Source organism: Crocuta crocuta, unplaced genomic scaffold (genome assembly GCF_008692635.1).
Source record: "Crocuta crocuta isolate KB4526 unplaced genomic scaffold, BGI_CrCroc_1.0 scaffold661, whole genome shotgun sequence".
NCBI lineage: Eukaryota > Metazoa > Chordata > Mammalia > Carnivora > Hyaenidae > Crocuta > Crocuta crocuta.
In genome coordinates this window covers 183085-205124 of record NW_027532618.1, presented here as the reverse complement: position 1 = coordinate 205124, position 22040 = coordinate 183085, and the positions used below count along the sequence as shown (strand labels likewise).

Sequence of the window (22040 nt, the reverse complement as noted above, 5' to 3'; positions counted from 1 at the left end):
CACAATAAAATGGAAGCAAAAACTGCAGTCATCTGGAAGAAAGCATTTGGCTCCCAGCAGAGCATCCAGGAGGATAAGAGGTGGAACATGTTTGCCTTGACTAAAGGGAAAGCAGGTGCTAGGTGGCCAGGAGACTGGGCAGAACCCAGTCCACCCAGGGAGTTGGTGGTGCAAGCTCACTTGTGAGAGGGCCATTAAGCGAGTTTCCCTTTAAAAGCAGTTCCTCCCCCAAAATTTAAAAAAAATTAAATAAATAAAAGCAATTTCTCCCATTTGCCAATAGTTCCATGGAGTGCTAGTTCAGGGAAAACCTTCTTCCTTCCAAACTGCCCCAACCACTTGGATTGAATCATAGAAGAGAAGGGGAGATAAAGAAAAAGGTAGAAAAGGGGAAATGGAAGATATTTTAATGGGCAGAGAGGGAGGAGGGAGGGATGGATAAATGGAGAAGGGAATCTATAGTTCATACCAAATATGGTCAGAATGAGAATGACATCTAATTTGTGTAGATTTTTTTCCCCTAAGAATTAAGGATAATGATTTTTGCCTAAAAAGAAAAAAATAGAGAGAAGTATTAGCAAGGCCTAAATATAGTGTCAGAAGCAGGAAAATATTAGGAAATTAAATTTTTAAAAAAGAGAATGGAGGTTAGGGGTGGCAGTTAATGGAAGGAGTTGTCATTAGACAAGAGACCAGACTTTTTTTTTTAATTGAGAAGGTGAAGAAAATTGTAGAAGGGAATGAGGTGACTGGCTGACATACTGAAATATAAACATGCCATGATTTTCTTCCTCATTCAGTCTTATGTCAACATAGAAAAAATAAATATTTGTGTCTTCATTCATATATACATACATGTATTTGTGGGTATTGATGTGTGCATATGTGTTTTAGTTGTGAATCTCCTTCTCTTCCTCATGTTCACTCTCTCTAGTAGAAAGTCAATGACAAAAGGGAAAAAGCAAAAAAGATAAATACATATGCTAGACTATCAGTCTCTTAATTTGGGGGAGTTGACTAAAAACAAAGTGCTTATTTTTTTGAAACAAAACATTGTCTTTAGAAGTCAGAGAGAAATGTAAAATGTAGTTAGATTACTAAAAAGAGTTCTGATCTTTTTTTAAATATTGCTTTCTTAGTGCAAAATTAACTTTCTTATTAAGCCAAAGAGTGGTACCAAAAAAAATTTTTTTCAGCAATACTATTGCTAGAAATGTTCCTTGGGTCTTTGCATAGGCAACCATGGGAAAGAGAGTGGCCATCATTGGAGCTGGCGTCAGTGGCTTGGCCACCATCAGAAGCTGTCTGGAAGAGGGGCTGGAGCCCACCTGCTTTGAGAGGAGTGAAGACATTGGGGGCCTGTGGAAATTCTCGGTGAGTGGGGCATCCTACAGCAGGCCAGGAAGTGAGTTGGGAAGTGTGTGAGAACACAATCCTGGAGTACAGGCCTCCAAACCAGCTGCTACGCAGTTATAATCCCTCTTAGGTTGGAATCTATAAAGGGCAGCATCAGAAGCAGGTCTAAAAGTAAGTTTCTTGCTTACTTCAGAAGTAAATGAGATAATGGGGCTACCTTTGAAGGTCTCTGTGTACAGAGACTCCTGATACACCAATAAAAACTGAGCCCCTTATTATCTGAAGAGGCTATGCTGTGACCTCCATCTTCATATGGAGGAAGGGGCCATTAGCCAAAGAATGCAGGTGGCCTCTAGGCTCTGAAAAGGCCAAGGAAGGCTAGCAGTATCTGCCAGAAGCTGGAAGGGGCAAGGAATGAATCCTCCCCTAGAGCCTCTGGAATTAACACAGCCCTATGGACACCTTGATTTCAGCCCAGTGTTACTGACTTCCGACTCTTGGCCTCTGGTACTGTGAGAGAATAGATTCCTGCTGTTGAAAGCCATCAGATTCGTGGTAACTTATAACAGTAAACAGGAAACTAATACATTGGTTATTCAGAGTTTCCTAATTACCTCTCTGAGAGGGACCACATTGCAGATAATAGCATCACTTACCATGTTTCTCAAATGTCTCTAAAAGCCTTACGACTATATGCCTAGAACTCACATTATGGGATTATATCATAAAGTCATTTTAAATTTGTATTTTCATTACCTTTGGTTTCTAAAGTCAGCATTATAGATTCTCTCAGCATTTTTTTATTCCTTTGAGAGGTATCCAAACATTTGTTAAGTGTGAAAAAATCAAGGGGCAGATCAGTCAAACTTTTGTAGCTATTTCCTGGATCACTTCCCTAGGCCCTTCTACTCATGACTTATAACACAGAACTAAAGCCGAATAATGTCTTTCTCTCACCTGCTTTGATCACTGAGAGAATTAAGTACTTTAGGACTAGGCCACAGGTCTAGGGGAAATCACTTTCTTTCTCAGGAGATACCCAAACAATCCATCAGTAAATTGTCTGGATTTGGACCTCGAGTTTCATGAATAAAGGATCTTTTTTCTGGTCACACAAACCTTAGTTCACTTCCCCTGACTTTATTCTACTCTTTGGACCCTTTTTTTTATTATTAATATTTAGCCTCTTCTTGTGTTGATGACCTCTCTACCCAGCTTTCTAACCTCACCAAAAGTTACAAGTTACAAAATTACTAGGCAAAAATCAATCATTTTCATATATTTTAGAGTTAACAAACTGGCTGGTTAAACCTCAGATGATCTATTTTATTTATCTATACAGTTTTTAAGATTTTAATCTAGCATTTTACATAAAAATCTAGAGATCTGTCTTCTTTGAAAAATCAGAATATCAGGCAACACTAGATCTCTTCTTACTCGTAGTAATAACTGGCCTCTTTTAGACTAAATTTAAATTCTTTGTTTCATCATATTCATTTTTGGTCCATTTTACTCATTTCTTGTAACTTCCTCTGCACCTATAAAATTTGTTGTGACTTCATGATATATACAGACAGCAATCCTTTAAATTATATGGAACAAAAGTCACACACATTTATAAATTTTTTATCTCCTTCTTCATAGTTCATGACCCTTTTTGTTTAAACAAACCTCCATGTTTATACTGTTATAATGTAAACATTGGTCATTACTGAGTCATTTAATGGATTCTGATTACATTTCTTTCTTGAACACTTTTTGTTTTCACTGGAGTTAATAATCACCTTGTATCCTTTATTTAACTTTACAAATACTACCTCTAATACTAATTCATCCCCCAAGCTCTCCCACAGAATTATGATTCTCCTCTCAGCATGTTTAAACACATCAGCTAGTCTATCAGCTTAATTCTTCCCTCAACTATCAAAGATAGTTTTACTGATTGTCTTCTTTCCCTCATCAAGGCCACCTTGCCATTACCTGGGCAACCTTGTTTTCCCTTATTGTCCTACTATTCAGTTTATTCTCTACTTTTAGTAGAGTACATCAGAGTACATCCTCCAGTAGTTCTCTGAGAAATCATACATGTGAAATAAAAGACTACAAACCTTGTATGTTTTATAATATCATTAGTGGATCTTGGTTCCCATTTGATTAGGCCAAGGCTTAGCTTTTTACTTTCTTACGTTTCCTAAGTCACTTGTCATCATTCATCTATGTTCTATCTTCCAAGATGTTATTGCTGGGTTTTTGTTGTTGTTGTTGTTCTTACTTTTCTTTCTCTCTCTCTCTTTTTTTTCCCCTATGGGTTCATACTTCAGGGAAAGTTTTGGGTGAAAGAAGAGTTAAATGCATCTACATAATCTCTCATGTTTAATCAGAAGTTTGGATTCCTTTTGTAATCAGAAAAGAATAAATCTACTTCCATAAATAAGCAGGATTTGGCTCATTGTGGAGTGATCCCTCCAAAACAACAACAACAACAACAACAACAGTACACTTAAACATGCAATTATTGACTCAGGAGTCATTCTCTTATGAACTTTCTACCTGATTAACTTAAAATAAGAAGTCTATAAACTATAAGCTCTGAGATGTATTTTATAACACTGAGTGGGAACAGTAAGATGTCCATTATTAAGTTAAAAAAAAAAGAGTAAGTCACAAATGATGTATTTAACTGATGCTGCAACTTCTTTCTCAGTAATCAGGATCTTTGGGGAGACTAAGAAAAACTGAAGACCAATCAACTAAACATTTTTAGGGAGACTGATTACCTTGGAGCGGCCAAAGTTGCAAAAGCACCTCAAACCTCTCTCAAGGGTTTGCGTCATTTTTATTCTATGAAACTCCTCCTTGGTGTAATATTACGTAATGTTCCCCAACATTGGCTTGCTCCAGTACCTCACCTCTACCCTTGTATTAGTTTTCTATTGCTGTGTAACAAAGTACTCAAACTCAACAACTCAAGACAACACCCATTTATTATTCTCAATTATGTAGGTCAGAAGCACAGTATGCTGGGTTCTCAGCTTAAGGTCTCACAAGGCCAAAACTAAGGTTGTTGGCAGGGCTGGGCTCTTATCTGGAGGCAATGGAAAAGAACCTGGTTCCAAGTTCATACATGTTTGTGGCTGAACTCAGTTTCTTGCTGATGTTAAGCTAAGGTCTTTGTTTCCCTGCTGGCTACAAATTGGGGATTCCTATCAGCTTCTAAAGGCTGCCAGGCTCTTTGGTATGTGGCTACTTCCATGTTCAAAGGCAGGAACAACAAGCTGAATTCTTTTCATGATTTGAACTTCTGACTCCTGCTACCAGCCAGATAAAATGTTCTGCTTTTAAAGAGATTATGTGTTAAGACGAAGTCCACATAGCAGCATAGTCCTGAGATTGATAAAATATTTACAGGTGTCACCCACACTCAAAGAGGAGAGGACTATACAGGGATGAGGGGCACTAAGGATCATTCTTAAAATTCTTTCTACCACATGACTTAGAGGTTGAGAGAACAATCATAAGACTGTTGAGTGAAGCATATCACCAACCCTAAAACCCTCGCTCTGCCCTAGAAGATCCTCTCTCATCTTCTCCTTGTGAGTTCTTGATATTTTGCAATGTTTTGTCCATAAATATTAATGGAGGCTATTAATGTTAGATAATAGTCTAGACTATAAGCATTAACTAGACTATGAATGCTCAGATAACTTTTTTGTGCCTAGCATAAATAGGACACAAAAGGCAAATATCCAAAATTTCATAGAGAGAAGCATAAAAGCATTCCAAGACAAAAGGAGTACCCCAAGTGTGCACAGCTCAATCTGCAGGTCTCTTTTGGATCATGCCCAGTCTTTTAGATAACCCCAAACTCCTGGCTTTTTCCAAGATTGTATCTGGACTTATGGAGAAAAAGGACTTATGTGACCTTGGGATGGAGGAAAGCCAAACTTTCTCAAATTCGAACAAAGGTCCTGAAACTGTTCTCTGGTCTTTCTAGTCTCCTGGTGTTCCTGTTTTGTTTAGTTATCATTCATGCTCATCTCTTAGGAATCTTAAATTGAACACAGCCGTTGATGACTTTGGAGACTGACCTCTCTTAGCTTAGTCAGAGGCCAGTGGCCCTCCTTGCTGATTAAACCCCACTTGCCTATTATGAGCACATCAGATGATCCTCCCTGAGGTCCAGTCTTCCCATTGAGTTCCTGACCCAATTAGTCCACTCTACAGGTCTCTATTAAAATGCCACTTAGCGTGGTGCCTGGGTGGCTTAATCGGTTAAACGACCGACTTCGGCTCAAGGCACGATCTCACAGTTCGTGGGTTCAAGTCCCACATCAGGCTCTGTGCTGACAGCTAGCTTCAGCAATCTGGAGCTTGCTTCAGATTCGTTGTCTCCCTCTCTCTCTGACCCTCCCCAGCTCATGCTGCCCCCCCCTCTCTCTCAGAAATAAATAAAAACATTAAAAAAATTAAAATGCCACTTAGCCCCCTCCATGGCAACTCTCTGGTAGACTACCCATTAAGAATCTCAGATAAATTCTGCATCTCTTTGGGAGCAAATGGAAACTCCTATGTTCCGTCCAAACTGAATGGGTTTAAGAGAGCTAAATTAAGATCCTACCTCTTCCTAATCACTGCTACTTGACTCCTATGTCAACTTCCCCTTACCAGGTTGGTGCAGATGGAGACTTTAAGATAAGCGAAATCTCACCAAAATTTCATATGTGAAAACTAAAGCCCCCTCAATTTTATATGAGGTATGTTAATCTTGGAATTTCAGCCCACAGAAGAAACTTTAAGGCTATGTGATTTACCATCAACCTCTTTCCTGCCTTTATTCTCTTTTCTTCTACCCAATCTTCCAAATATCATCCTTTCATTTTTTTTTAACGTTTATTTATTATTGAGAGACAGAGCATGAGCATGGGAGGAGCAGAGAGCCAGAGGAGACACAGAATTCAAAGCCATCTCCAGGTCTGAGCTGTCAGCACAGAGCCTATCATAGGGCTCAAACTCACAAATTGCAAGATCATGATCCGGGCTAAAGTCAGATGCTTAACTGACTGAGCCGCCCAGGCACCTCACCTTTCCATTTTTTTTAACCCATTGTTTTTCAAACTGGAAACTATGACCCATTGGTGTGGTATGAAATAAAGATGAATGAATACGCATTTTTAAATGGCATGAATATAAAATGTCAGAATACAATTCAAGTAGTTGGGTATAATTTATTCATAAAACTTTTGGGGGGTGTGTGTGTATTGTGTTGCAATATAAAATATATTAAATTATAGGCTGTGGTCAAAAACATTTGAAAACACTATTATAAACATAACCTAAGTTCTCTATGCCCTAGGTGCGTAATAAAATATTATGATCTAATTAACTATCTCATGATATGTCAAAGTGATATGTATTTTGATATGTATAATTCTGTGGCATTAAGTTTATGTACATTGTTGTACAATCATACCATCATCCACATTCAGAATTTTTTTAATCTTCCCAAAATGAAATTCTGTACCAATTAAACAATCACTTCCTATTCCTCCTTCTTCCCAGCCCCACGCAACTACTATTTTTTCTGTCTTTATGAATTTGATAACTCTAGGTATCTCATATAAGTGGAATCATACAGTATTTAACCTTTTGTGACTGGCTCATTTCACTTAGCCTTTTGTGACTGGCTCATTTCACTTAGCACAATGCCCTCAAAGTTAATGCATATCATAATGTGCATCAGAAATTCTCCTTCTTTGATTTTAGTTATATATTCCAAAAAAATACATAATTAAATTTAAAGTTTGTATCCCTTAGAAAAGATGCTAAGACAGACATATATATTTTCCCACATTCTAAGTTCCTTTGATTGGTGTCACATTGTTTAAATGAAGTTAATTTATTCCTCATCTTTCTGAATGTACTTGTGGGTAAAGGTGACTTAAAGGAGTGATAATTATTTGGAACTGGCCATGACCATGGTAAGTATACCTATTTACAAACTCCCTTTCATTTGAAACTATGCATTTACAGGACCATGCAGAGGAAGGCAGGGCTAGCATTTACCATTCTGTCTTTACCAACTCTTCCAAAGAGATGATGTGTTTCCCAGACTTCCCGTATCCCGACAACTTCCCCAACTTTATGCACAACAACAAAATCCAAGAATACATCACTGTATTTGCCAAGGAAAAGAATCTCCTGAAATACATACAATTTAAGGTAAGATGCTATCAAAAGATTAGGTTGGGGCATAACTGAGGGATTCTATATTTATTATCAAACTCTTATTTGTTCTTTTCAGTACCTCTTTCTTAGTTGTCAACATTTTTTTAATTTTTATTTATTTTTGAGAGAAAGAGACAGAGCATGAACAAGGAAGGAGCAGAGAGGAAGACGCAGAATCTGAAGGAGGCTCCAGGCTCTCAGCTGTTAGCACAGAGCCTGACACGGGGCTCAAACTCATGAACCATGAGATTATGACTTGAGCTGAAGTCAGACGTTTAACCAACTGTGCCCCTTAGTTGTCAACACTTTTAAGAGTGTGACCATTCTGCCAGACATAGAGAATACATTGGAAATTTACAAAATACCACATACCACATTTAGACTAAAATGCCATTAACATAGAAATCAATAAAAGGAGAAATAAATATAAAACAGCCATGAATTTATAAATGAAAAACTCTTTTTTTCTAAACAATTTATGGGTCAAAGAAGAAATTAAAATAGAAATTTTTAGATATTGAGATGTGAATGGTAACTTAAATTCTACATATCAACACTGTGGAAAGCATAAAGACCAAAACTGTCATGAAAATTATAAGCTTACATGCTTAAATTAGAAAACGAGAAAGGTTGAAAAATTAACAAGATAAAGAAATTAGGAAAAGAAAAGCAGAATAAGCCCAAAAGGTCATAGAATGAACAAGATAATAAAGAGAACTTAAAGAAAATTTTTAAACATATTATGAAGATTTAAAGTTCATCCTTCAAAAAGCCAAAAATAAAGACGAATAGCTGACAGTTGAGGAAAAAGGAACAGAGATACAAATAAATAATATTAGAAACAAAAAATGGATAAAACTGATGTAGATGAATTAAAAATATAACAAGAATACTATAAAAGCATTGGCAAATAATGTTTAAGTTGGTTAATTTTTTAAAAATCTTTTTATTTTAAACTTGCCAAAACTCACATAAAAAGTAGAAAGTCTGAATAGTCCTTTGATAACTAAGAGTTCTTTTGCCTCAGAAACTAAAATTTTCCCATTAGAAAAGTATTCTATAGGCAGTTCCAAATTTACGATGAATACATTATTTCAATATTTTATAAACTCTTCCAGAGATTAAAAAATAAAGTATGACTTCCAAACTTATTCTATGACATTATAATCATGACATTAAAAGCAGACAAGATTAAAATGAAATAGGAAAATTATAGGCATAGCCCCCTCATGAAAATTAGTGGGGAAAAAAACTTCAAAAATGAATTCAAGAAAATATTTTTAAAAATTAACTATCTTCATTGATACCAGTTTGGGCTAAGGATACAGAAAATTTTAGTATCATGAAACATAAATATGTAATTCAGTACAAAACCCTGTTACAGGAAGAAACCCATACATTTATCAAATTCTGGTAAGGCTATTAAGTAAAACTTAATATCTATCTCTACAAAAAAGAAAAAGAGAAAAGCAAGGAAAAAAAACTTCACCAGACTAAGATTAGAAAGAGATTGTCTTGACCCATGGAAACATATGAACATTATCTTAAATCTGCACTGTTCAGTATAGTGGTCACCAGCCCAAAATTGAGATATGGGAAAAGAATAAACACACTAGATATCAAAGTTTTATTATGGAAAAGAATATAATATACATACTAACAATGTTTATTTGGGTTACTTGTTAAACAATAAGACATCAGATAGATTTGGATTAAATTATACATTTTTCTCTATTTTAATGTGACTAGAAAATTTTTAATTACATATGTTGTTCATATTATTATTTTTAAATTTTTTTAAAGTATATTCATTTTTTTTTTTGAGAGACAGAGACATGAATGGGGGAGGGGCAGAGAGAGAAGGAGGCACAGAATCCAAAGCAGGCTCCAGGCTCTGAGCTGTTAGCACAGAGCCCGATGCGGGGCTCGAACCCACAAACTGTGAGATCATGACCTGAGCTGAAGTCGGACACTTAACCGACTGAGCCACCCAGGCACCCCATATTATATTGTTACTGGACAGTGCTGTGCTAAAGAGTGCAGAGTTAGAATCATTTCCTTTAAAATCCAGATTAAAACATGGATCTTTATTATTACTACTTATTTGAATAGTCTTAAGAAATTTAAGAAACAGTACAGTAAGTAAAGAAAAATAAATAAAGGAATGACAACTTGATATGACTTTCTGTATGGAAAACCCAAAAGAATCTAGAGACAAATTACTAGGTTAAATAGCAATTAATATAAGAATACTGGGCAAGGTGGTAGTATATAAGATCAATATATAAAAGTCAATTGCATTTCAGCTGCAACAAACAGAAAATATAATTCAAAAAGGAACATTTTACAATGAATAAATAAATAAATTCATAATCCCAGAGTTACTCTAAATAAATTACATGCAAGATTTCATGAATTCATAAGTGCTTGTGTTGTTCTTATATTTCATAAATAACAAAGATGTTATACATATATGTGTAGACATATTGTTTAATATGTATGAAATTCTATACATAATAAAGTTTATAAGAACAATTCATGGGGGGGGGTGCCTGGGTGGCTCAGTTGGTTAGGCATCCGACTTTGGCTCAGGTCATGACCTCACAGTTTGTGGGTTCGAGCCCCATGTCGGGCTCTGTGCTAACAGTTCAGAGCCTGGAGCTTGCTTCAGATTCTGCATCTCATTCTCTCTCTGTTCCCATCCCACTTGTATTCTGTCTCTCTCTGTGTCTCAAAAATAAATAAAGGTAAAAAAAAAATTTTTTTAATAAAAAAAAAAAAAAAACAATTCATAGGGGCACCTGGCTTGTTCAGTCAATAGAGTGTGCAACTCTTGATCTCAGGTCAGGAATTCTAGCCCCACATTGGATGTGGAGCCTACTTTAAAAAAAGAAAGAAAAAAGAACAATTCATATCAAATAGAGATTCTCTTTCCAATATAATCAGAAGAATTGAAAAAAAAATGGAAGAGGGAACATACCAACCAAGAGGCAGTCATTCAGCTGTGAATGTTTATTGATAATCTAATCCAGCGCTACTCAAATGTCTGGGACAAATAGCCTTAAAATCACCTGGGAACTTGTTAGAAAAGCAAATGTTCATGTCCTATGCCAGACCTACTAACTCAGAATATCTAGGAATATGGCCCAGGAATCTGTACTTCAACAAGCTTCCCAGGTAATACTGGGAAATTGAGAACTTATGCTCTGAATATAGACAAGATCTTTCATTTACCATGATATTAAAAAATTAAATGGAAGAGATATGTTAGGAAGTAGTTACTACGAAAATGGTCATCCACTAGATTACTTAGTATGTGTGGTACATGCCACTTGTAAACCGTGATTAAATTCATATCATATCTCCAAGTGGAGACTTACCCTGGTATTGCAAGACATACTGGTTATTCACAAGAAGCCATGTGGGGATAAAAATATATATATATTTACCATTTAATGTTAGATTTTTTTGAATTTTAAATTCATAATATGTTCCTTAATAATGAAGTAAGTATTTTTCCTAAGCCAATGTTGAGGACTTTTTTCCAAAGTATTTTATCAAGTTGGTGTCATAGTTCTGTTAGCATAGAAAAGAAGGCTGTCTTTCTCTCTTTCTTTTAGACACTTGTCTCTGGTGTAAAAAAACGTCCTGATTTCTCAGTCACTGGACAATGGGATGTTACCACTGAAAGGGATGGTAAAATAGAATCCACTATCTTTGATGCTGTATTAATTTGTTCTGGACACCACGTGTACCCCAACCTACCAAAAGAGTCCTTTCCAGGTAAGGCTGAAATTTAGGCTGCCATCTATACATCTGGCATGAATGACTATCTTGATAATGTCTTTTAAATATATAAATATATATATAAAGTACAGAATAAATTAAAATATGCTTCTATTATATGTAATATACCTGGAGCTTTGAAGTTACATATTATTGTGACTGCATTCACCCACATGCCTTTTATAGCAGATTTTTAAATGGAAACCAAATGACTCATATGTTTACCACTTTTCACTCAGGACTAAAACTTTTTAAAGGCAAATGCCTCCACAGCCGGGAATATAAGGAACCTGGAATATTCAAGGGGAAGCGAGTCCTGGTGATCGGCCTGGGAAACTCGGGCTGTGACATTGCCACAGAACTCAGCCACACAGCTAAACAGGTATGGCTCCTCAGGTACTCAGTAACTATCTTTAAAGGAACAGAAACAGTTACCATTTGAAAGAAGTGTTAGGAAACAGGGGGATGGGGAGGGATAGTGGGGTACAGGGTTCATGGTGGAAGACTAAGCGTTTCTTTTATCTCAGCTTCCCTCTACAACAGGTGAGGGTTTCAATAGTTTGGTATGACAGAGGCAGATTATCAGCAGGGAGTGATGTCATTCAACAGTCTATAGTCATCTTCTTCAGGATGTTTGGTGTCTAACATGTGTCTAATCAATTCCTCCAAAACTAGTGTGGATGTAGAGTCATGACTCTGACTCTTCGGTCAAATCCTTAAATCCCTCAGAGTGTCCATTTTCTTATTAAGATAAATAAAACAGTAAAAAGAGAATCTACTTCAATCTTGGTAAGAAGTTAAAGCATTTAATTTTTTTAAGTGTTTATTTATTTTTGAAAGAAAGACAGAGTTTCGGTGGGGTAGGGGCAAAGAGAGGGAGACACAGAATCCAAAGCAGTCTCCAGACTCTGAGCTGTCAGCACAGAGCCTGATGTGAGGCTCAAACTCACAAACTGTGAGATCATGACCTGAGCAGAAGTTGGATGCTTAACTGACTGAGCGACCCAAGCACCTCAGGAGTTAAAACATTTAAACATGATTTCAGCAATACCGAGTTCTATATTCATGCATGAATACAGTCATTCCCACAGTTATTTGTTGAGAGCCTACTATGCGGCAAGCACTGGCTTGGGTGCTGGAGAGAAAGTGGTGAAGAAAACAGGCATGACACCCACCCTAGAACTGAATCTAGGGTAGAAAACAGACCTTAAAGAAGTAAATGCACAAGTAACTTGAAAATTGTGAAAAAGTGCTAGTAAAAAGAAAAAGCATGCTGTAAGAGTGGGTTATAAGGGTGACCTGCCTCAGACAAGGAGTGGAAAGGCTCTTTTCAGCTGATGACATTGGAGCTGAGGGCTAAAAGTTGAGGAAGGGACTCAGTGTCAGAAAAGGATTCCATGAAGAATATCTTGAAGCAAGAAAAGACCTGAGAGAAGACTCTCACTGCAACTCAGTGGATCTGGAAAAGAATGGTAGGAGATGAGGTTGGAGAGGAAATGGAAAAGAGGTGATATAGAGCCCATAACGGCATGTGAAGGATTTTGAATAAACATTGCCTACTAGCTTTGGAAAATTCTAGAAGCCCAGAAGACAGGAATCTTATCTCTAGAAGTTATGCCTACTAACGTGATGGCATCCTCGACTTAAGTTTATTTTAAATGGTGGTATTACAATGAGTGAAGCAAGGAGATCGTGGCAGGTCAAATGGCATAAAAATATATTCTTATTTCCCTATTCAAAGCACTATACTAGATAGCATAGAGACACAGAGGAGTCAACCACGTGTCCCCTCTCCTCACAGAATTTAAATTCTACTTGAGAAAATAATACACCGAAATTATATGAATTAAACACAACCTCAAGAGTTAAGTGGAAAGCCTAACAACCTAACAACAGTGCAAGAGTGACCACCAGAACAGAGGATGCACAGGTGATTCAGGAACCAAGTGCTCTGATTGTGGAACTGGAGGCCTCACAAAGGGGGTAGAGCTATGAGTCCTTGAAGGATATTTATGAGTCATATGGTTGAGAGGTGGCAAAGGGTGTTCTTGCAGGGTGGCTCGGTCAGTTAAGCATCCAACTCTTAATTTCAGTTCAGGTCATGATCTCATGGCTCATGAGGTCAAGCCCCTTGTCTGGCTCTGCGGTGACAGGAAGGAGTCTGCTTGGGAATCTCTCTCTCTCTGCCCTTCCCCCACTCACACTCTTGTCTCTCTTCAAAAGTAAACAAATATTTTTAAAAAATTTTTTAGCATTGGATGCTTAACCACTGAGCCACCCAGGTGCCCTGATAAAAATTCTTTAAAAAAAAAAAATGCCTGAAAAACTACACCGTTAGAGATTATCATGACAGAAGGGGAGGAAAAGAACACATTCTTCATGTGGTGGTCATACTGCATGGCTAGCACACTGCATTAACTCTCACACACAGATTTGAAGTGTCCAGTACCTATCATCTCCATTTTATGAATAAGGAAACTGAATATCAGAGAAGTTAAAGGAATTTGCCCCAAATTGTATCATTAGTAAGTAGGAGGGCCAAGATTTGAGCCTATGGTTTTCAGGTGCCAAATGTCTTGCCTTCTTTTAGGATGGGGAAAGGCATTTTCAGTCAAAATGACCAGTTGAGGTTCATAATTGCTTGGTTGTAGACAATGATTATCAGTTAAGCACTAGAGGAAATGTGATAATTTAGTTATTGGTCACCTCCACCAGAGATGACAGGGTGGTTGGTCCTGAGATGTAGACTAGGTACAGGAAGTTTACTTGGGAGTGCTCTCTGGATGAAAGAGGCGAGGGAAGGATGCTTCCCTTTACATTACTCTGAAGCTATACTTCTGACCTGTCTCCAGCTGGGGTCCAGAAAGGGCGTAAGACTTTAGGTGAGACCCCCTTTTCAACCAAAGCAACTCCCAAAGAAGGCTGACAGCTGACAGCTGTGAGGCAACACTCACACTAGCTGGTGTGATAACTCCCCAAAAGTCAGACCTGAGGGACACACCACAATATCCACTACAAACGGTCACTATTCTAATGGTTAAACATTGCTGGTTGTTTTTTTTTTAAGGTCATCATCAGTTCCAGAAGTGGCTCTTGGGTGATAAGCCGGGTCTGGGATGATGGTTATCCATGGGACATGGTGTTTGTCAATCGATTTGAAACCTTCCTCAAGAACAACTTGCCAAAAGCCATCTCTGACTGGTGGTACAAGAAGCAAATGAATGCAAAATTCAAGCATGAGAACTATGGTTTAATGCCTTTAAATGGGTAAAGCAGAGTTAAATATGATATGCCTCTTACTTGTATTTCTGTGTCAACAATTCACAATGTGTGCTGTAACTCCAAACCAGCTAAAATAATATTAGTGAAGCAATCATGTCTCACATTTCAGAGGCTGAAGAACTGCAAAAATTTGGAGTGATTTCCCATTTCATAGTCCTCCCTCCCAGATTTGCATGGCTGGAAATTATATATGTCAGGAATTAGTCCCTAGAGTAATGATAATAATATTTAACGTGTTTCAAGCATTTAATGCAGCCGAGCAAGGCTCTGATATGCATTGTTTCATTTTATCCTCACAACAGTTACTAAGTCTCTATTATAATGCCCATTTTAAAGATGAGAAAACTGAGGCTCAATGTAGTTAACAACTTTGCCAAAGTCCCATCGCCAGAAGGCAGAAGCAGTATTCAAAATGAGCCCAGGTATGCTAACTCCAGAGCTGCTTGCTCTTAGCCACCTTGCTCTACTGCCTCTCACTTCAAGGAAAAGTTCAGTTAAGCAAAGCAGGACTTTCCCTGTGCTGCAGTCTCAGGACCCACCCTTAACGGAGCCATCCCACTGAAATGTGGCCACAATGTCTGCTTCTTCAGCTGCCTCCTCATTGTCTCCTATAACATCCCCCTAGATATATCCCTCAGGCACATAAGAAATTACCTTGATATGGAGTGAAAAATCTAAATTATAAACTACTTATATCAAAGTTAACTTATTCAACAAATATTTATTAAGCATTTATTGTGTGTCAGGTCCTATATTGAGCCCTGTGAACAAAACACTCAAAATCCCTGTCCTAAAGAGCCTACCTTCTAGCAGTGGGAAACAGGCAGGAGACAAAGAGCAGAAGACCATAGGCAGATGTGTACTATGGAGAAAAGAACAAAGCAGGCAGAGGTGATGGCGAGTGCTGTCAGCATCCCTAGAGGAAGCCTCACTGAGAAGGAGACTTTTAAGTAAATTCCTGAAGGAGCTGAGGAAATGAGCCAGGGGAGTGTCTGGGGGAAAGTATTCCAGAGGAAATGGTTAGGATATTGCCTCTTCAGGGTCATGAATACCATGTTCAACTAACTGGCACGTTCATGGACTTCTCTCCATGGGGACAAGAGGATGGGGAGAGTAGGAGTGAAACCAAAAGACATCAAAATGGCCAGATGGCATTGCACCTCGTAAGACATTGTGAGGACACTGGCTTCTAATCTGAATGCCACGGGAAGCCAGAACGAGCATCCGACAAGTTAGGGACAAAATCCAAGTTAATGTGAAGAAATCGCTCTGGAGCTGTGGTCATCATTCAGTGTATAGAGGCAGGTCGAGAAAGGAAACCAAAAGACTAGTTAAGAGGCTATTGTCAAAAACCCAGATGACAGAGGTTGGTGGCTTAGACTAGACTTGTTAGCAGCAAGTGCTCAGAAATGGTCATATCTGGGATATATTTTAAAGGTAAATCCAAATAGGATTTTCTGTTAGATTGAATAACAGATGTGAGCACAAGAAAAGAGTTGGGGATGTCTTCCAAACTCCTGAACTGAGCAAGGATGCAGGGTGGAGTTGACAGTTATGGGAGGTGGGTGTGGAAGACCTGTAGGGGGAGCGAAGTTTAGTTTTAAACATCAAAATTGAAAGGCCTATGAGTCATTATGAGTCATCATTGTAGATGTTGAGCAACCCTTGCAGTACTGTGGGAGACACTGATAAATAGCGGTGGATAGGAAGGGGATCGAGAGAGAATGATGACCTGGAAGCAAATTGAAGGCAGTGTTTCAAGAAGGAGGAAGCCATCGATTGTGTCAAACACTGCTGATAAATTGAGTAAGATGACAAGTGATAATGGATCGTTGGATCTGGCAGTTTGAGGACCCTGGTGGCCTTGACAAGAGAATGGGGCTCATACCTCACCCTTTATTAGAGAGTCTGACCAAGATCTTTGTATTATTTCCATCACCCAATGACCAGAGGTGGGCATAACAGTCATTGCTTCTCCAGATGAGAAAGATGAAGCAAGAGAAATTAAGAAACTTTCATTAGATCAAGATTCACAGCTAATAAGAAGCGAAGAAAAAAATTCAAATACACAGGTACTCTGATTTAGGATCTTCCCTGATATAGCTTTAACAGGAGATAGGGCCTGTGTGCTTAATTCTGGGATTTGAAGCTGTGGGAAAGAAGAGAAATATCATGAGAAAGAGAAAGGAGTGGTAAAAGGCAACTTTTCTAAATTCACAATATTGCCTCACTTCAGTTTTGTTCTTCAACCATATTGGTGACATTCCATGGCACAAGAAAAAAATCTTGGGTAGTTTTCTCCTTTCTTCTTACTTGATTATTAGTTAATCATTATGAACAAATAAAACAAAGAGGAAATATTAGTGACTGTCTCTATTTTCCATACAGAACCCTGAGGAAAGAACCTGTGTTTAATGATGAGCTCCCAGCTTGCATTCTGTGTGGTACAGTGTCCATTAAGCCTAATGTGAAAGAATTCACAGAGACTTCGGCCATTTTTGAGGATGGAACAGTGTTTGAAGCCATTGACTGTGTCATTTTTGCAACAGGCTATGGTTATGCCTACCCCTTCCTTGATGAGTCCATCATTAAGGGCAGAAACAATGAGATCACCTTGTTTAAAGACATTTTCCCCCCTTCACTGGAGAAGCCAACCTTGGGAATAATTGGTTTGGTCCAGTCCCTTGGGGCTGCCATTCCCACAGTTGACCTGCAAACTCGCTGGGCAGTAAAAGTAATAAAAGGTAAGTAGACCGGGGTGCCTGGGTGGCTCAATTGGATGAGAATCTGATTCTTGATACCAGCTCAGTTTGCAATCTCACAGTCATGAGTTTAACCCCATGTTGGGCTCTGTGCTGTCAGCACAGAGCCTGCTTAGGATTCTGTCTCTCCCTCTCTCTCTGCCTCTACATGGCTCATGTCGCTCTCTCTCTCTCTCTCTCTCTGTCTCTCTCTCAAAAATAAATAAACATTTTTTTAAAAAAGGTAAGTAGACAAACAAGGTCATTGATGGAGAAGGTCATTGATAGCATATGGAGATCCATATGCCAAATAAGAATGCCTTTGACTCTTTGTGAAAACAATAATCCTAATAACAAGGGAAAAATTCTAGGTCCCATCCATCCAGTTTTAAATCTATAATTCTATAATTTTAATATTATATTTTATAAGCAATTAAAGATATTACATTGGATTATCATATGCAATAGTACAAGACATTATTCAGGGAGTGTTTTGTGATTTATAACTCCTTAAAATGGTTGACTTTCATTAAACTTAAGAACACCAGAGCTTCTGGTCCTAAATGCATGACAATTTTATAAAACTATGATTTCAAAACTCAATAGAATGACATTGCTTAAAAGGTTAATAAGGGATGTTTCCAAGCCAATATCCAGCCAGCTTCAAATAACAACAGTCATGAAAAACATTATGATTGCTGGAAAGACAGTGTTTTTTCTGTTTTATCTTTTACCCTGGCATGTGTCAGATAAGAGCAAACAATGGATCATTAGAAGCAGAAAGTACTAGATGTAGTAGATGATCAGTCTCTAAGGTAAGGAAATACTGAGTTTCTGTATTAAAAAATAATAATAACAACAACAAACTTGACTGGGGTCAGGTATGGGAAGCAGTCAGCATTCTCCAGCAAAAGATACGAGGATCAAATTCCCACTAAGGTTGTGTGAAAATTCAAATCATAAAACAAAAAATCCATGGTTAAAGAAGTTTAATGTGGGAAGTTTGTTCCTAGAGGTATAAAACTTCTGGAAAGGGAGTCTAGTGGGCCTACCTCCTTTGAAGCTGTATGTAACGATTCTAGTCCTGCCCAACATGCTGGGATTTAAATGTTCTTCTTTTATATAGGAGGTTGGAACCTTCCAGCATGTATACTGAGACACCTTTCATCCACGAGGCTGTCATCCACACCATTGCCGTCATGCATATCAATGATCTCTTTAAATCTCCTTCACTTTTTCCTTCAAGGCAGAAATATGTTGCACCTGGCAGCAGCCAGGAAAGTGATGACATGAAATTCCACTAGGAATGAAGTGAGTTTAAGGGTCAAGGCTCAGGGAGACTGGCATTAGAAGGTAGGACACATATTCCTTTAAGATAAGTTGTAACCTGGGCTCTGAAGAAAGGAGACAATAATCCAAGGCAAGCCTTGAGCCTTAGGGGAAATGAGTGATAAAGCAAATAATCCAATTTAGGGAACCCAAGTACCAGGACAGAGGGGTCAGTTGCAGGCATCCCAAGGTAGTAGCTGGTGGGTTACTGAGCAGAACTTCTTCCTTCTTGATCTCTCCTTCTGCCCAAGGACAGGGTAGGCTCCAAGTTTTGGAACAAGGCAGGAACTTCCTAACATTAAGTTGGGCAATCATTGTATGTTTTTGAGCAATCAGATCTGGGTATTCTAGTCTCGTTCAAGGTGATCCTGAAATTACCAAAGAAACCACCCTAAATCTGAAGTATCTCTGGGCACTAAAGCATTTTTTGGGGGGGTATGGGTTTCAGAGAAATCCATAAACCTATTCCAGAATGAGCCTGAAATCCTGGAGCAGTCCCAGCTGGGAACTGGTCTCTAGGGGCTCACCCCAGTCCTTGGTGATGTGTGCATAGTCCATATCCTCAGTCTCATCCAGGAACTGTTGGCTCTTCAGAGAGAAACTGGTGGCTTGACTAAATTCTACATCTTACGTGCTGGATATTCCTTTTTCTGACAAAGGAGGATAGTTTCCTATGAAGTTTTTTTCTTAAATCTTAAAAAAGAGATTCCAATTTACCTTTAACTATAAACTATTAGACAATATTCTTTTAAAATACAACTGAGAGACTAGAATATAATCCTTGAAACTGGTTTCAAACATCTGCTAACTTGTTTAACAGCAAAGATGCAAATATTAAATACTATATGGCTCTTGGTTTTTTTTATGTGATGTCTCAATTCTGAGAAGACTGGAAATGACTTATATATTTGTCTCAAAATGACCACGTGTTGATTGGTTTAAGATTTCACTTTGCTAGACAATGACCCCTCAAAAATGGAAATACTGATGTGATCATAACCCATTATTAAGAAGAAAAAAGTTGCAGGTTGATCTTACGCCAGACTTATTTAACTATTATCATATCTTTCCCTTTTTCTTTTGTTTTAGGAACTTGCACTTTGCCTTCTATAACAGACATGATGAATGATATTGATAAAAAAATGAGAGAAAAGCTCAAATGGTAAGAGCATCTATTGTAAAGAGGGTCTATGGTTTCCATAGAAAAATCAGAATTTGTGACTACTTGGAACTACTTTAGTCTTACATGGTCCAGAGTAAGGTCCTTAGGGTGACAAATGAGCTAAATCCATCCATGCAGCAAGTATTTGTGGAAGATTTACTTTGCTCCTGACCCAGTACTTAGTCCTGTTTCATCCCTCCATGACTCCTGCAATATATCACAGAAAAAAGACCCAGAAAGGATTAGAAAGCAGAGGAGTCTGGGAGTGCATGAATGTGGGCTTCTCTTTCCTAGTCAATAAATCCTGTAAGATACAGAGGATACCTCCAAATGGATGGCTCTAATGAACATGAATGAGCAAATGAGAATAGTCAGGAGAACCGAGCTCTAGTCCTATCTCTGTCACAAATTAGCTCAGTGTCCATGAACAAACTTCATGAGTAAGAGGCAATTTCTACTTGTGAATGGGGATAAAAATGCCTTTTGGTTGCTGTGCACTTTTGGTGAATGTCCAGATGAGATCGGTATGCAAGTCTCTTGGAAAGTTACCAAAGTGTAGAATAAATGAGCAAGGTCCCCCTACCAACACAAGGGACTAACATTGATTCCCTCTGAGAAAAAGCTGTGAGGCATTTTCCCATTTTCTTGTTCCTATAAGACATCCTACACGGAGCTTCGGTATCCATATGCTGTTTCCTCTCCCACCTCCAGGTTTGGCACCAGCAAGACCATGCAGACAGATTATATTAATTATATGGATGAACTTGCCTCCTTCATTGGGGCAAAACCCAGCATCCCGTGGCTATTTCTCACAGACCCCAGATTGGCTGTGGAGGTTTTCTTTGGCCCTTGCAGCCCATACCAGTTTAGGCTGGTGGGCCCAGGGAAGTGGCCTGGAGCCAGAAATGCCATCCTGACCCAGTGGGACCGGACCCTGAAACCCATGAAGACCAGAGCTGTCGGAACCCCTCTGAAGCCTTGCTTGCTTTGCCGTTGGGTCAGGCTCCTTGCTCTTCCCATTCTGGTTATCGCTGTTTTCCTGGCATTGATCCAGTGATCATTCTCCCCAAGATTCTGAAAGTTACTGACAATACCTGGGGAGGAACTTTTCTATTTAAAAATTAAGAATTTCACACCTTCTACTTTCCTATTCAGCAGGCATTACTCAGTAAAGCAGTACTATTTATAGGCTTTTAAATAAGCCTCTTTAAGAACAATGTCATGATCTATACAGAGCATTAATCATTTCTTTTTAGGTTCCACTAACATTTCATGATCAGAACTACACTCTTCATCTCTAACCTCAATCATCTCCTGAAACATTCTGACATAATTCCTCTTCTCCTTTACACAAGGTTTGAAATACATACTTCAAATCTAAACAAAGAGCAAATTCAGCAGAGTAGTTGTGATGTTCTCAGGCCACCTCTACAAACCATTTGCAAGAGGTACAAGCAGGGAATTTGGCTATTAATTCTATTTTGGTATTATGTTAAATCCTCCAGGCAATATGTCCTGTTCCTGGGCCAAAAAGTATAGCATGATGGCCTGGTTTATAATGAAAATTAACAAGAAGCAACTCATTGTATTTATATTCTCAACAAGGACACAAACATAGCAGCAAAATAATACCTACAAAGAGTAGACATCAAATATCCCTTTTAGCTGAATGAAAGGTCTTCAAATATTTAGCCAAAGCCATGACCAAAATCTAATACTACCTTCATAACATGAACTTCTGGGGTATCAGCATAAATCTAAAGTTTTGCTTTTTAGGGACTCCTGGGTGGGTTAGTTGGTTAAGCATCTGACTTCAGCTCAGGTCATGATCTCACAGTTTGTGGGTTCGAGACCTGCTTTGGGATCTGTGCTGACAGCTGGGAGCCTAGAGCCTGCTTCAGATTCTGTGTGTGTGTGTCTCTCTCTCTGCCCCTCCTCTTTCGCTCATACTCTGTCTCTCAAAAATAACTAAATGTTAGCATTTTATTTTTAAAAAGATTATTTCATTTTATAGTTAAAAGTTTTACAGTTTGACATTATAGACTAGATAAAATAATCGGTCAATGTCATCAATTACCAGAGGCCTCTATAGGTGTTTACATCACCTATTTCTTACCACACATTCACTTCTGAGGCCAGTAGAATGTCAAGATAGGTAG

At 38.2% G+C, this 22040-nt stretch overlaps 1 protein-coding gene across 1 annotated transcript; it reads left to right on the top strand.

Annotated features, from left to right (window-relative positions):
• The first annotated feature begins 363 nt into the window (after nt 1-363).
• Nucleotides 364-21035, top strand: LOC144245223 (flavin-containing monooxygenase 3). Its single transcript, XM_077780640.1, has 9 exons — nt 364-380; nt 1237-1374; nt 7387-7575; nt 11202-11364; nt 11607-11749; nt 14435-14634; nt 17038-17393; nt 19809-19881; nt 20593-21035. Exons 2-9 carry the CDS (start codon nt 1243-1245, stop codon nt 20936-20938), a joined length of 1602 nt encoding a protein of 533 aa, XP_077636766.1. The 5' UTR covers nt 364-380; nt 1237-1242; the 3' UTR covers nt 20939-21035.
• The last annotated feature ends 1005 nt before the right edge of the window (nt 21036-22040 follow it).

Bases quoted from the DNA above. Each gene is read 5' to 3' on its own strand.
- LOC144245223 (XM_077780640.1), top strand. From the start codon at position 1,243: ATGGGAAAGAGAGTGGCCATCATTGGAGCTGGCGTCAGTGGCTTGGCC. The intron at 7,576-11,201 runs GTAAGATGCTAT...TCTTTCTTTTAG, and splicing joins TGAAATACATACAATTTAAG to ACACTTGTCTCTGGTGTAAA. The intron at 11,750-14,434 runs GTATGGCTCCTC...TTTTTTTTTAAG, and splicing joins TCAGCCACACAGCTAAACAG to GTCATCATCAGTTCCAGAAG.